At 39.9% G+C, this 16212-nt stretch overlaps 1 protein-coding gene across 1 annotated transcript in view; it reads right to left on the reverse strand.

Moving 5' to 3' along the window:
• CRYL1 (crystallin, lambda 1) overlaps positions 1-16212 on the reverse strand; it is a gene marked incomplete at its 5' end in the record, with an annotated part of 53816 nt that overhangs the window by 30512 nt on the left and 7092 nt on the right. Inside the window, one exon of the mRNA XM_009084731.1 lies at positions 13226-13352. Within this exon, the coding sequence (XP_009082979.1) occupies positions 13226-13352 (127 nt within the window). The remainder of the gene's footprint in view (positions 1-13225; positions 13353-16212) is intronic.

Here is a 16212-nt window from a genome sequence, read left to right on the forward strand (position 1 = left end):
AAAGTTTTAATAAAAGGGTTAAAAGTAGTTTGAAGTCTTAAAAAATAAGTTTCATGGAACAGTACTAAAGGTTCTGTGATGCAGAAGAGATAAACAGGGTCATTTAATAACTCCAGATAGAGCCTGAAGTATTAGGCTGCCTTATCAAAACAAAATGATACTCTTCTCATAGTTCCAGAATCCCTGCTTGTTGGTTAAGTTTAAGTAGTTTAAAAGGGTTAAAAGTAGTTTGAAGTCTTAAAAAATAAGTTTCATGGAACAGTACTAAAGGTTCTGTGATGCAGAAGAGATAAACAGGGTCATTTAATAACTCCAGATAGAGCCTGAAGTATTAGGCTGCCTTATCAAAACAAAATGATACTCTTCTCATAGTTCCAGAATCCCTGCTTGTTGGTTAAGTTTAAGTAGTTTCTTTTAGTGAAGCCAAAGATGACGAGAACTCTGCAGATACTGTTCAAGCTAATAAAAGAGCTGCTCTGAATAGGTTTGTGAACTTGAAACTCTAAGCCTGCTCTCACATCAGATGATAATCAAAAAGGCAAACTCAAACCTGCTGGAAACTCAAACCTGCCATAGTTACGTAAGGTTTCTGAATGGGCTATTTGCTTGAAGTTTCTCATATAGTGTCACAATTGTATTCAGGTTGTTGGACCACAGCAATAAAGTTTCTGTTCTCAAGCATGCAATTATTTTCTCAGAGACATCAATTCCCTAAAGAACAGGGGGAAAATTAAGCTCTAAACAATCCATTAAACAGGAACCGTGCTTGCTGTCAGCTATGGAGCCTGGAGAGGTCTGAAGCTATTCTGTTTACCCTGAGAAAGAGAAGATCAAACAAAAAGCAGATATGATACAGTTTTAAAGCTACCACAGTCTCCCTCAAACAATCAGTGCAAAAAGGTTAGCATGCACCTCTGTGCATTTTAAGTGACACTGTATATTTCTGTGCTCTTTTCTTAGGGAAGATCATATTTCGTGTTTGCAGTGAACAGTACACCTTTATTCCAAGGCCTGATCACCTAAACAAGGTTGCTACTAATCTGACTTCCAACTTAAACTGTATTAGACAACTCTTAACAGCCCAATCAGAATATGGCAGTTGCTAATTTTTAAAACCCAGCTCCTGGAAGACTTATATTGAATTAAAGGCTTAAAGATAATAGACATTACACTAGTCAAAACACGTGTTCAGAGAACACATAGCAGCTGCTTGACCAGCCTATGAACTCTTCAAGAACTACAGGAAGATAAACGTGTACTAAACTCACTCTCTAGCTAACAACACTGATACCCCGACAAGGTGATTGAGGTCTAGCTGCCCCTAATTAAAAAGTTGCACTCACATGACACAACCCCTGGAATGCCAGACATGGAAATCTAGGGAGTTTTATCTGTTTAAATCCAGTGTCTCTGCTTTTGTAGAGGCTTTCTCATCATGCTATCCACCACCTGTGCTCCCACATGCATCCATATTCATCTAAGTGCACAACTTCTTTTACCTATATTTAAATGCTGGCATCTACCCAGGTTCTTCCACCCGTTCTCAAATATGCCAAGGTAGCAAGTTACCTGTACCTTCTAGGAAAACACTCCCCAAAACACTATCTTGTGAAATACCTTTTCCTTACACTAGCAATGAGGATTGTTGCCAGGTGATTTATTATTACCCAGGAGGCAAAAGAAACAAAGCATGGCCTGAAGAAAAGCAATGCCAAAGTGGTATGGTCCTAAAATAAGTGGTATTGTCCTACATAAGCATAGCAGTATAAGATGAAAGCCAAATATTTAAACTAGCATGGAGAGGGTCAAAGATTAGGAACCATTCAGCAACAAACAATCCACTTTCCGTAAGATATCTGGAGAGGCTGTCACAGGGAGCAGCATTGAGCCTTCTCAATAGCAAGTGTGGGGTCTGATGGTAGCCACCTGCATAAGGAATTGCTGAATAAAGAAGTCTGAAAGTCACAGTTGCACAATGATGAGTTTCTGCTTCCTGACTAGATTCTGTCTGCTGCGTATTCAAAACATAATTAAGAAAACATAATTAAGAAAGCATTTCTTCCTTGGCAATCTTAATACGAAGATTAATGATAATATAAATTCCCACAAGTGAAGATAGATCAACCCTGAGCTCTCCTAGACCTCTCCTCATTCCAGGACTATATCCCATACCATGGGATTCTTTCAAGTAGATTTTAGCCTGAATAGGCTGCAGTTGTCTACCTCGAAGTCAAGAGCTGTGATCCCAGTTTTTTTATTGCTTCTTGTCTCGGGATCCTCAGCTCCACCATCTCATGGTCACTATACCCAAGCCTTTCCCCTCACCTTCACATCTCCAACCAGTTCCTCACTGTTTGTAAGTTTGAGGTCCAGTGCAACATGTCCTCTCTTCAGTTCCTCAACCACCTGCTCTGGGACGTTACCATGAATGCGTTCCAAAATCCTCCTGAATTCTTTTTGCTCTCCTGTTCTGTCCCTCCAGCAGATACTGATGTGGTTGAAGCCCCACCATGAAGACATGGGCCTGTGAAAGTGAGGCTTCTTCTGGTTGTCTGAAGAAGACCTTTTCTTCCTGATCAGATGGTCTATAACAGACACTTACCACAATGCCTCCCACATGGGTGGTCCTGTTAATTCTGACTAATAAGCTGTCAACTGGCTCCTCACTCAAACCAAGGCAGAGCTCTGTGCATGCTCACAGCAAAACAAATACCCTAGGCAGATATTCCTCTCCTACCTTTGTCTTGCACCAGCTAACCTCCAAAAGCTGCACTTCACTGCCATGCTACTGTCTGCTACTGCAAGAGCACCCTGTAGCCTTCCTCTAACCATACCTGAGGTAGAAAATTATTCTCAAGAGTTCTGTGAATTCCCTCTTCCCAGAAAATTGAATAGGACTTCAAGCAGCAGGTAAACTCTTTAGAAGCCATAACCACTTAGATTGCAACAAGGATGTTCTTCATCTTCTGCAGTTAGGTGAGGATCTCCAAACATGCTAGATATAACTTACAGCATATTAAGGAGCCTCAGCTTTTTGGTGCTGATTTATCTGACAATTTTGTGGCACTCTGGTAGAACAGTTCCCAGAGTCAAGTGACAGCAATCCTGTGCTCTCACAGAATGAGGACATAGCAGCAGCTTTCAAAGGACCGAACAATCTCCCAAGTTGGAACCCAACTACCAGCATTTCTGCAACAGGAACCACATTATGTCCAGCTTTTTGCAGGAATATAAAGATCTTCACTGGATTAACAGACAAAGGGTTCTGCATCTCAGAAAGCAGCTTTTCTGAAAGTTTTGGTGCCTAATACCTTTCTACAAATACTTCCATTATCTTCTACAGTTATAATCCACTAGAAAAAGAACTTCCCAGAAAAGACAGGCATAATTGTTTGATTTTCAATCTAACTTCAGAATGTTGTGCTTCTAAAACAAAGCCTGATTAACATAAACCCACAAAAACAGGGACCTCTGGATTTTTATAGAGGTAACCAGAATGCTGTTTAAGATGGACCTTAAAAATATATAACAATAAAAGATTGTTTTAAACCCGAGTTCAAAGAAGTACATATGCTAAAATAAGCTCTCTGCAAATTACACCCTGCAATTTTACCAGTTTTGTTTCCCTCAGCATTACTGGCAAAGTTGAGGTTACTGAAGTTGTCAAAGCAAGATTGCACCTATTTGCCCCATCTTGCATATAGACTGCTGTGTTTCTGTCATTGCCAGTGTTTTATTGAATCCATATCAAAGTCAAATTTTTATGTTTTAAGCAAAAAGCTGTTTAAAATGCTCACTACTGTCATTAGTATTTCAGAGAAAATTATGATTATTTCTATTTAGGTTTTTGCATTGCCATGCTAGTTTGGTCATCTTCTGCAGTGTTTAGGAGAATATTTCCGTTCTGCAAGAGTGAAGATGTGCCTTCTATTAAGGAAACTGGAGTTTTTTTCTTTTGTATTCCATGTCTTGTTTACTGAGACACACTGAAGAGTGTCTCAGTAAACAAGAGTCAGACGTGTGAACCTGGGAAGTGAAACATGCAATTCAAAAAAACAACATTTTGACTGCCTAGTTTAGGAGTTCAGCTTGTGAAATGAGCAGAGATATAAAGCTGTATTTTTAGTATCAGAACAAATTATTGAATTGGAATATCAATTCTGCTTCTGATATTGTTAACCATTATGACATAGCTCAAATATCTGATTTTTTTCATACATTGAGTACATTTGGTACTTTCACAAAATTCCAAATTATTACATATTTCAAAAGCAAATACTTGACTTCAATTATTTTGGACTCTTCCATCATGCTTCCCCCAAAAATAGTTTTAGATGTATGTTCTGAGGCACTTTAAAGATGGCTAGTATGTGGATAAAATAGGATAACAGGACATAAATTAAGACAAGGTGACAAAAATTTATTATTTCAAACTGCAAAGATGGAGGGGGAAACATATTTACTTCAGTTTCCTCTTATGAAGTGTTACTACCCTCATCTGAGTATAAAGGCAGGGACACCAGCTGGACAGGAGACCCACACCCCCTTGTTCACTGCTGCATGGGTTTAGGATACATATACACAGCTGTTATTGAAGGAGTCCCCAGGCTATTGCATGTCTGAGGAAGAAGGAAAAAAACAAACCAAAACCAACCAACAGCACAAACTCTGATAATTGACACAATTATGTTAGAGGATGACTAGAACTTCAGGCCCCAGCAGCTGGGTCTCGGGGAAAGCTGGGGTGGGGGGACACCTGGCTGTACACCACAGCACGAAGGTGAGTTTAAATGGCACATGGCCCTGAAACACTTGGGAGTTGATGCCAAAACCCAATCCAATGGGATACACACAAGGGAACAGAAGCTCATTAGGCTGCCTGCCCCTTTCCCCCTTGCACATACTCGTTCCACATAAGTGGGTACACAACTTCTTCCAAGACGGTTTCAAACACATGTCCAAATACCAGATCACTAATAAAAATATGTTTGGCAACAAAAGGACTCCTTAGATGTAAACCAACTCTAGTTAGCCCAAAACAAGCCACGCTACCTTGGCAATCAAGACTTTTATTTAGAACTTGAACTATCTTACTAACTACTGCTACCCTGTAATCCAAGGGTAAGAAAGCAGCATAAGGACAGCGGCTCCTCTAACTGCAAAGCAGACTGACCATTTATTAGTAATGACAGGGCCACATTATTGCCATGTGACCCCATTCTACAGAATATAAATTAAAAAAAGGCACAGGGGCTTCACATCCTAGGGCTTCAGTTACAGATTTTCTATGTGTTAGGAATGCACTGAAGTACAATGCTTAACACAGGGTAGAAGTAGGAATCATACCATGCTAGGATTTTAAGAACAGGTCAACACATTTTTGATAGAGAGTTGTTTAGGTATGACTAAGGTCCTGCCTTGGGTCAGGGGGTTGATGAAGCAACCTCTATAGTCCCTTCCAGCCTGGTTTTGCATAACTTGGTTGCTAGTAGAGCAGGAAAGGTACAGGTGAATCTTCTGTTAAAGGGGTGGGTTTCTCATATGCTGTTCTGCTGAGGAACAGAGGACTAGGGCTGGGGAAGATATGCAATCCCCCCATACAAGTTTAACTCTGATTTATAGGGTTTGAATTTTTTTTAAATTTCCATTCAAAATACAGTTAGAAAAGTGTCTTACAGCAAATCTGCAAGAACTAGCAACCAAAAGGACAGGAGATGAATAAGTTTATTATAGAGCACTTGTAAAAGCATCAGTTAAAGCACCAGGGCTTCAAGACTAATCTAATTTTAAAAAAATAATTTATGACTATAACTCACTTTAGATCTAAAGTGATGACAACTTAGTTGTCTTGAATATATGAGCTCAGACCAGTGGGAAATCTGATGCTTCTTAAATCACTACCTCTTGAGTGACACAAAAGGCTGTCCAGCACATGATACTGTACAAGTAAACAATACTTTGGTGAGGTGAAATCCAGCATTTGGATAGAAACATTTTGTACTTTCCTACACTTCAGAACCCTATCCTGTTAAAGAACTTAAGCAATAAAAAATATCATGTTACTGTCATTTTATACTGTTCAAAATAAATGACTGAATTTCAAGTGTCTGTTCAAGCTTTAGTAAAAAAAAAAACAGGATTTGAGAAAGTACTAGTTTTCAGAAATCCATTTTCTGAAAATTGAAATTGCAAAATTAGGAGGATTTGGGGGGGATTGTGGGGCTTTTGGTCTTTTTGTTTGTTGAACTTACATACAAGTCATAGAAGCACAGAAAGGTTTAAGTTCAAAGGGACCTTAAAGATCATCTAGTTCGAACCCCCTGCCAGAGGCAGGCACACATTCCACTAGACTAGGTTGCTCAAAGCCCCATCCAGCATGGTCTTGAACACAACCCCCCCAGGGGCATCCGCAACTGCTCTGGGCAGCCTGATCCAGTGCCTCACCCCCCTCACTGCAAAGAGCTTGCTCCTAATATCTAATCTAAACCTCCTGATTACTCTAAATCTACTCTATTTTAATTTGGGGTCATTTCCCCTTGTCCTGTCACTACATGCCCTTGTAAAAAGTCCCTCTCCAGCTTTCTTGTAGGCCCCTTTAGGTACTGGAAAATTGCAATTAAACCACCCCAAAGCCTTCTCTTTTCCAGGCTGAGCAACCCCAGTTCTCCCAGCCTTCCCTTGTACAAGAGGTACTCCATTCTTCTAATCATCTTAGTGGCCCCCTCTGGACTTGCTCCAACAGGTCCATGTCTTTCCTGTGCTGAGGACCCCCAGAGTTGGATGCAGCACTCCAGGTGGGGTTTCATGAGAGCAGAGAAGAGAGGCAGAATCCTCTCCCTTGACTTGCTGGTCAAAGCTGCTTTTGATGCAGCCCAGGACACAGCTGGCTTTCTGGGCTGCAAGCACACATTGCTGGCTCATGTCCAGCCTCTCATCCACCAGCATCCCCAAATCCTTCTCCTCAGGGCTGCTCTCGATCAGTTCATCCCCCAGCCTGTACTGGTACTAGAAGTTGCTCGTACACTGGTACTGGAGGTTGCCCTGACACAAGTGCAGTGCCATGCACTTGGTCTTGTTAAACCTCATGAGATTTCCATGGGCTCAATTCTTGAGCTTGTCCAGGTCCCTCTGGATAGCATCCTATCCCTCAGGTGTGTCAGCCACACAACTCAGCTTGGTGTGATCTGCAAACTTGCTGAGGGTGTATTCGATCATTTATGTCATTAATGAAGATATTAAATAACACTGGTCCCAATATGGACCCCTGAGGGAAACCACTTGTCACTGATGTCCATCAGGACTCTGCACCATTGAGCACTACCCTCTGGATGGAACCATCCAACCCACTCCTCATCCATGTAACAGTCTGCTCATCAAATCCATCTGTCCCCAGTTTAGAAAGAAGGATGTTGTGGGGGACTATATTAAAGGATTTACAGAAATCCAGATGAATGATGTCCGTAGCTTTTCTCTTGTCCACTGATGTAGTTACCTCATCATAGAAGGCCACTAAATTGATGAGGCAGGACTTGCCCTTGGTGAAGCTATGCTGCCGTCCCACATCACCTCCCTGTCCTCCATGTGCCAACAAGATCTGTTTCATGATCTTCCCTGGCACATAGGTGAGGCAGACAGGCAAGCTGTTTACTTCAACATCATCAACTCAAACATTGGCTTGATAAAATGTTTTACAGCAAGTCTTTGAGATCAGACCATTTCAAACCCTAAAATCACAAAGGGTTTTCTCAAAGGCTCTACAAAGACAGCAAGTCAGGTCACATGCTTAAAACCCATTCCATCAGAAGCCAAAACACAACTTCTGGTGCCTCAGGCCAGTGCCTAAAGTAACCAGGGTAAATCCAGGCCTAAGGTTATATTTACCCAGCTGAGAGCAAATAGACTCATGTTTATCTGTCCAAGGCTCAGTCCAGAAGCCACATTACTGCAATGCTTGCACACTGTCTTCCAGCAGCTTTGTATTTACAGAGGTATCATTAACACAGCTTCCAAACCAGTATGGTCTTCTATCCTATGAGCTCAGGGCAGCTGAAGACAACTTCACCCACTGCTGTCTGCAGATATTCCCTCATCCCCAGAAGTAAAAGGGTTCCTGAAAACCATCAGGAAGCTAAAACAAAAGTTAGGTGTAGGAACTGTCCGGTGGTACTAGGCAGTCAACAACTAATTTTTATGACCAGAGACATGAGACAGCTCTTGTCAAAGCTCCGAAGTCAACAATAGTTTCCCATTCTGAGACACCACTAGGCTTTTTGAAAGCTAATGCTGTTTTCCTAAATATGTCTGAGAGAGATGAAAAAGCCAGTAAGATCTAAAAGATACCAGGTTGAACATCTATTAGTGTTATCACCAGCACAAAAGAGTCTGCAGGTGTAATGGCACCAGAAGGGGGGCAGGGAAGCACCCTCTCTTTAAAGGGAGGGTGGCAGGAATTAAAAATACTCTTTCAAGTCTTTTATGCAGAGTTGGGTTTTTTTTAAGTCTTTTTAGGCAGAGCAAAAAGGATTAGTCTTTTATGCAGAGTTGGGGGTTTTTAAAGTCTTTTTAGGCAGAGCAAAAAGGATAAATACCTCAAGAACACAAGGTATAAGTTATAAGCTTAATTTCATGCCCTTGCCCAGTCTGCTCTGTCCCATGCCACAGCACAATGGATGACCTCAGAGATCACCTCTCAGCCAGCCTCTGTGCCTGTTTTCAACCAGCCTGGCCAGGCCTCAAAACACAGCAGCACACTCAGCAGCTCAGGTGTCAACAGTAAGATCTTACCAATAGTTAGTCATCTTACCTTCCTCTGAGCATTAGTAGACTTTATTATTCAGTTAGTAAATTGTTCCATTTAAAAAGATCTGGTTTTGTTTTACTGGTGTTGCGGCAAGAGGTCATACAAGTGCTGTACTGACTTATATTCAGTTTATATTATTTTGGAACCAGATACATATCCACTCAAATCTGGTTTTAATATTAAAAGGTGTACTAAGATGTTCAGTACTGAACAGTTAAACAAGGACAAAAGACAAATGTCATTATATATTTATGCAGGAAAGCTAAGAGCATGATATTAAGAAACATTTACCTTACCCATGGTAAGGGACATTATAGTACTAATACAGGCATTAATTTGTCTCCCTGGAGTTTTCAGCTAATGAAGAAGTCATTTCAGAATTGAAGCTTTTAGTGATACAAGAAACTTGCAGTGTATGTTCACCTAAATGCTACTGGTTATGGACTTAGTAGCATAGAAAAGTTGTGAGAAGTAAAACTGTGTGAATACTCAGGTTGAGAGCAAAACACAGACTGATTTCCTTCTGAAATTGATGCAAAGCACACTAATCAAGACAAGTTATTTCATATAAATGCTTAAGAGAGGGAATAGATCTAAAACAATATGCATCAAGCTATACCTTCTTTTTAAAGGCTCATGGCATTACTATTACTGATTTCCTTCTTAGTCAGTCCTTCTCGTTATTTTTTGCATCTTTTGCACTTTTATACATTACTATTACTGATTTCCTTCTTACTCAGTCCTTCTCATTATTTTTTGCATCTTTTGCACTTTTATACCTTCACTAATGTAACTTACAAAGTTCCACTTTTTACTACTTCATCCCATCTATTTTAAGTTATGTCCCATGAAAACTACACAAAAGGCAACTGTCTGAAGAATTTACTCAGACTACAAACATGAAGACTTTTTTTAAAGCTTGAAGTGGACTTACTCTACAAAGACCAAATTTGAAAAGAAGTTAAGATTTAACCAACTGAAATCCAGGGTAAAGAAATGCAGTTCTCATGAAAGTTTTCTAAAGAGTTCAACAGTAGGTTATATCATTAAGCAAGAAAGTTGAGTTGGTATATTCAACTAACATTAATGCAACAGATATTTTTAAGTAACTAAAAGTCAGAACACTCCCCCTCATACATTACAATTAGTCCATTTTGTCCTTCCAGGTTTCAAGCTGCACGAGGCAATTCTGAAGTTTAATATGGTTCAGCCAGAAAGTTGCTGAAGTAAGACTGTGAGCCTAGAATTAAAATGCTTTCATACCTATTCCAGCCCTCCACTTTCAAGAGAAAATGAAAGACTAATTCAAATAAGTTGTCTGCCCACTTCCACTGTATATTTGTTAACACTTTGAATCAAACTAAAACTTAATGTTACAGTTTGATGAGCTAATATGAATACTGCCAACCATGTTTCACAAGTATGACTTGCTATCCATGGGCATACTGCAGTTATTTAGTTTATTTGTATCTATATACTAAACAACTACATGTTAAGAGACATTAAAAGGGCTAAAGGAACAGAAGATAGTGCCAGAAAGCTTGAGTTACCCCAGGTATATTGTTGCTGTTGGAGACTATCAACAGCACTGCTGAGTTCAGCTACCTGAAGGGAACACAGATTCTCTGAGGCCCATGCTGGCAGGACAAGAGGCAAGAGACAGAAGTTGCAAGATTACTTCCAATTAGATTGGGAAAGAAGTTACACAATGAGGGTAATCAAGGACTGTAACAAGTTACCAGAAGGGATCAGAAGTGTTTATCCAAAACTCAACTGCACAAATCCTGAGCAAGATGATGTAAGCTGGGCCTGCAATGGGTTGGGCTAGATGACTTCCATAGGTTCCTTCCAACTCAAAATTACTTTGATTTTGCAACATGTACCCGATGCCCATTTCACAGATCAACTGATGGTGGCAGGGAAGGATGCAGCCCTCAATTTAATCTGATGTGGCATGCACATGTTCAAAAATCTTACTGCTGAAGACCCTCTCTAACAGGACCTTAGCATATTAAAACTCAACATGTCTGTCACAGCAACAAGGGCCAAGAACTCCATCACAGCTGTGTTCAGCCTCAAAAGAAGATGGTAAAATAGAAGTGAGGATGCTAAAGAGATGCAAAGTTAGCACTAAGAGGGATCAGATCCTTACAGGCAGCAAACAGAGAAAGTAAAGACACCATAGCAGGTAGTAAGAAATGCTTGAAAGAGCAAAAGAAAACAAGAAGAACTATGAAAGTACTGGAAACAAGGTGGCAGCCATCACAAAGTTGATGTGGTACTCAAATGGTCATGACTGTGTAGGGTTGTTAATTTATGAAAGTAAGGCAAAGCAAAGGAGACACCACCACCCCCTCACAATTTACAGATAGAATAATTAACAAAAATGTTCTCTCTTCTTTCTTCAAAACACAAGAGAAGAATACATAGGACCAAAAGAGAAGGATCATCTGGAAAATACACACAGAACAGTGATTTCTTTGCAACTATTCTGATATACCTTCTCACCCTTGTAGAAAACTGAAGCTTTAAGCCTTGGAGACTCCCAAGGTCTGTCTGAAATTTGAAAAAGCTGAAGAAGTCATGGAACAGAGGACAGGGGAACCAGAAATAATGTAGTGGGGCATGTTTTGATATGGTTGAAATACCCAACACAGTAACAATGACATACAATCACTCTCTTGAAATGAAACTGAAGGTACACTATTTTGGCACTGAAGAGAAGAGAGACACTCGTGATGCAACTTCTAAAGGAACTTCAGGAAAGATCCCAACAGTAAACCTGTAAGCCTTGTCTTTATCAAGGAAGTTAAGAGAAAAAAGTAGCATCAGATGAGTGTTACATAACTTAGAAGAAGAAACAAAGGGAAGAAACATTGGAGAAGAAAAAAAGCAGCTTGACAGAGGGAAGTCCCAACTCACAGAACTAGTACAATTCCCTAAGGAAAGCAACAAACAGACATTATGTAGCTGATGCAGTTTGTGGGAACGCCCAGAAGTATTGCAACAAAAAAAATAAAAGCTTTCAAGGAAGTTAAGTGGTCACATGTGAGACAAAAAAATCCTTTCATGGACAGTAGCTGGTAAAGATAGTAAGCAGAAGGTAGGATGAACAGTCAGTTCTTACTCACTACAATATGCTGGCTGGTGCTGTTTCACAGATATCTGTGCTCTTTGTTACATCCATTCATAATGACCTGAAAATTAGCTCATAAAATTTGAGTTGGCCATTATTATTACAACCACAAACATTTGCAGAAAGACTTTATAGGACTGAGTGATTAGACAATAAATTTGCAGATTAAACTCAGCAGAAGTAGACAGTATATAATACGAACTGAGAAGTTATGAGCTCATTAGTGATAATAGAGTAAGATACTGGGTTAACAGAATACAGTTTCATGATATAGAGAAAAGGAAGTGAACACAACAATATACCGCTAAAAATCTATAGCATATTCACACCTTGACTTCTGTATAAAGCTCTCCCCTGCCTCCCATTCTCTCCCCCTCGACCTCACCAAAGTAGGAGTAAGAAAAGGTCTGGAAGTCTGTCCCCTTTCAGTTCAATCTGTTATTAGGGTTGTGTTGCTGCTAAACAGACTGTGGGATTTAGCCTGAAACAGTGTAAGTTGTAGACTCTTGGGTGCATCACACACACATGTAGAGACAGCTAATGGTACAACATTGGAACAATCCTGGCAGACCATGTAGGGTAGAAGATGCTAATCCTAATGAAATCTCATTCATACTTTATCTCAGAAATGGTCCCACATTCACCTGTTCCCTGAGCCATGTCTAAGGCAGGGAGCATTATAAGACCTCAGCAGCCACAAACCATCAGGTCTAGCAGTTCATCTTGTTCCACATTAGAATTTTATTTAGCAGCACAGATTCCAAACCTACGTATCAACCCTGTTTTCAATACTCTAACATGCTGGGATAGCTGGGTTTGGCTACAGCACTCCCTCACAGTCAGAACAGAAGTCACCCTGGACATAGTCATACTCCCTGCCTTCACTAGTACCTGGAGAGGAAGAAACACATTTTAGACCCAGCTCTAGAATGGTTGGTGTTCCCTAAGATATAATCTTTCTCCCAACTTCACTTCACATTCATCTTCACATTCTAATAGGTACAGTCTTTGTAATGCATGAAGGTCAGGAATTCCCTCTCAGCTTAGCTGCCAGCCTTTCCCAGGATAACCCAGAATAAACTTGCAAGGACTCTCAAGTAGGAAGTCTTGCAAAGAGGCATGATCTCCCATGTCAGGACACTAGGCAAGAAAGAACTTGAATTTTAACAAGCACAACTATATCCTCCTGGGGTCAGGATGTTGAACTCTCCAGTGCCCAACTACTGCACAGCACAGCTTTTGCTCATCTTTCTAAACTGTTTGCTAAGAGTTGGCAAATCTTTGCTTACCTGAATGAAAGTAGCACCCTCTACTGCTGCCTTCAGGTCTGTACAAACGCTAATGAGAGCCAATTGCTGTTCCGCACTCAAAGCTCCTTTCAGGAATCCCGACTTCTCCATCTCTTTCATTTGTTTGCTGACAGAAACAACATAGACACATTTAAATACTTTATCATTGTTATGCCACCATTAATTTTTTAAACCTTCTTGACAAACCACTAGTACTATGCTATTTGCCATGCCATTGCATATATTTACTCAAAAATATAAAGGTTAATTTCAGTCATTTCTCTTTGCTCCCCCACTTTATAGGAATTTTTTCCCTTCTCTTCAAGTACAGACAGCTCTAAGATCTACTCCTAGATGCAGGATTGTCACCAGCTCAAACTTGTTTTCACTGGTACAGAATCAGCAAGTTTATTTCCACTCATATTTAATGAGAAGTAAGGTCCCTTTAATATACTTCATCTAGTTTGGCAAACAATAGCTCTTTTGTTAAAAAGCCTCACTGTAGGAACATGTCTTCACCTGTATAGAAATAAATAAATATAGTCCATACAGCCAGGAGTCCTTCCTAAAAACACATACCACTACATGGGTTTTTTCTTTATGATTACAGAGCAAGCTGCAAAAAATTCCAGTAGGTATTAAACTGAGTGGTCACAGCTTGAAATGAATGCTCAAACATACACCGCTGCTGTGGCTGGACATGTCATCTTCTCAGAAAAAGTCTCTACAATTTAAAGCCTCAGACATGCAGAGCAACCAAGCCATTTTTTCAAACCATTATAAGTCATTTAGAGGAAAAATTTCCAAAGAAATTAAGTGGCATTAAACTGTCTGATCACAATCAACCTAAAGCTATTTGATGTAGCCATTATCATGGTTAAATCTGCCAGTGACCTCAAGCCAGAACTCCTATGAGTTATTATTCAGCAAAAACTGCTCATCCTGAAGACAGAAGGAAATTGAGCTCATGAATAGCAGCAGGGGAAAAAAAAGTAATCCTTTTTTCTCCCTACCAACCTCGTTCTGAAGCATTGTCTTGTTTTTGGATGCCTCTTTACATGACAAATAAATTGCCACTCAGATGAAGGGTGGAAAAGCTGTTGTTACCAAATAAGCTGTACACCTGCAAGAATTATATTTTTGTACTACACAAATCATAACTGAATATAGAAATAACCAGTGATCCATCATGCACTTCCTACGTGACTGGCACTGAAGCACACATGACAGTCTTCATTAGGGGCTTTATGGGACAGTACACATTAAATGGGCAGAACTTACTCATATAGGTCCAGATGATCTCTATGCCCAGTCACACCTCAGACCTTAATACACCTGCCCAGTCTTCTCCAAGTATTCAGACAGTAACACTGTATTTACTTCTGTATCTAGAGTCCTCATAGGAGATAGAATTATTTGTCACAATCTACAGCAGCCAGAGACAGACACCGTCCCTAGGAGGTAGGACAGGCTACAACAGTGTGAGAATGCACTAACACTTTGTCAAACCATCCTTTTATTTAGAGCTCTTGCCCCTCAACAAGCATTGTTGACATAGACCAAATAAAAATATTAATCCCCTCAACAAGTATGGTTGACATAGACCAAATAAAAATATTAAGTTTCCTCCTCCAGATTGTCTTAAACAAAATGAGTGAGATTCATCTCACTTATTCTGTTAACACTCACACTTGAGACAATCATCTTCAGCTCTCTTTTAAGGGAGGAACAACTGTTTCTGGTGCATCTGTCTGATCTTTTTAAGGTATCCAAGTATGCAAATCCATCTTGTACTAGAATGGATGTACCTATTTTCCACCCCAAGAGAATATAGTTCAGAATGAGAATTTATACTGAAGAAAAAGATGAAAGTTTGCAGGAATTCATTTAAAGACAATCCGGTTCCTACTTAGCTATACAGAAGCAAGTCACACATCAGCAGAGATTTACTGAGCCCTCAGACCTTTTAGCTTGAACTAGCTCTCTAAATTCACCATTAACTTCTGAAGAATCAGAATTTTACTTCAGCATACGTGTAGTTGTGTCCAAAAAAATAGGCTCTACTAGCTTTATCGTGGCCTCATTACGAAGTTAAACATCTGCAGCTCTGCAAGTTATTCAGATGTCCTTTATTCCACACCAAGTATCAGAAAAGAGAACATTTGTTTACAAACAAACCAGTTTTGCAGCAATACATTATCCTCTGAGTGACCTCACTAAAAATTAAATACCTTCAGTTCATTGCGGATTTTGTGCATTATAAACAAATTATTTCAAATAACTTGGGAGCAGGTTAGATGTCAGACACCCTGTGAAGTTCTTAAAGGTGACAGTGCACCTTCCAAACCAGACTATGCACCCCTGTATCAGACTGAGAATAACAAAACCACCACCACCAAATATCCATAATGCATGCACACACACAACACTAACTCCTACAAGCATTAACTTTCTCCTCTTCAAAGAATCACTTCAGCAATTAACTCCAAATAATTGTTTCCATACTACAAGTTCTAACACTTCCTCTTTATTTTTGTGGTAGATGATCATGGACAATGATTTTTTTACTCTTTTAGGCAGAGCACGTCTGGGTAAACAGCTAGACACTGCATTTTATTTAGATTGGGCAAGGGTTTTGAAAAGGTTCAATTAATTCTTAACTGGAAAGCTAAGTCAAGTCTCATACGCTTTTTAAACACTGCTTAGGTCTGCCCTGTTTGTTTCCCTGGAGTCCCTTAGACTTGGCACTAAAATGAGTATTTCTACCAATTTATGCAGTCCAAAACTGATGAAGAGTGCCACTAACAGCTTTCTGCCTCTCTTTGCAAACACAGATGTAGTTTCAAAAGCCTAGACCTTTCCTACCCAAAGCTGAAGTAGCCAGAAATTCCTTTGCTTAAGAGCACTTCAAGTAGAAAAAAAATAAAAAGAGTAAAATGTGCTCACATACCCTCTCCCCTTCCCTAGACAAAGTCACAGAAATCAGC

Source organism: Acanthisitta chloris, unplaced genomic scaffold (genome assembly GCF_000695815.1).
Source record: "Acanthisitta chloris isolate BGI_N310 unplaced genomic scaffold, ASM69581v1 scaffold4981, whole genome shotgun sequence".
NCBI classification, from domain to species: Eukaryota; Metazoa; Chordata; class Aves; order Passeriformes; family Acanthisittidae; genus Acanthisitta; species Acanthisitta chloris.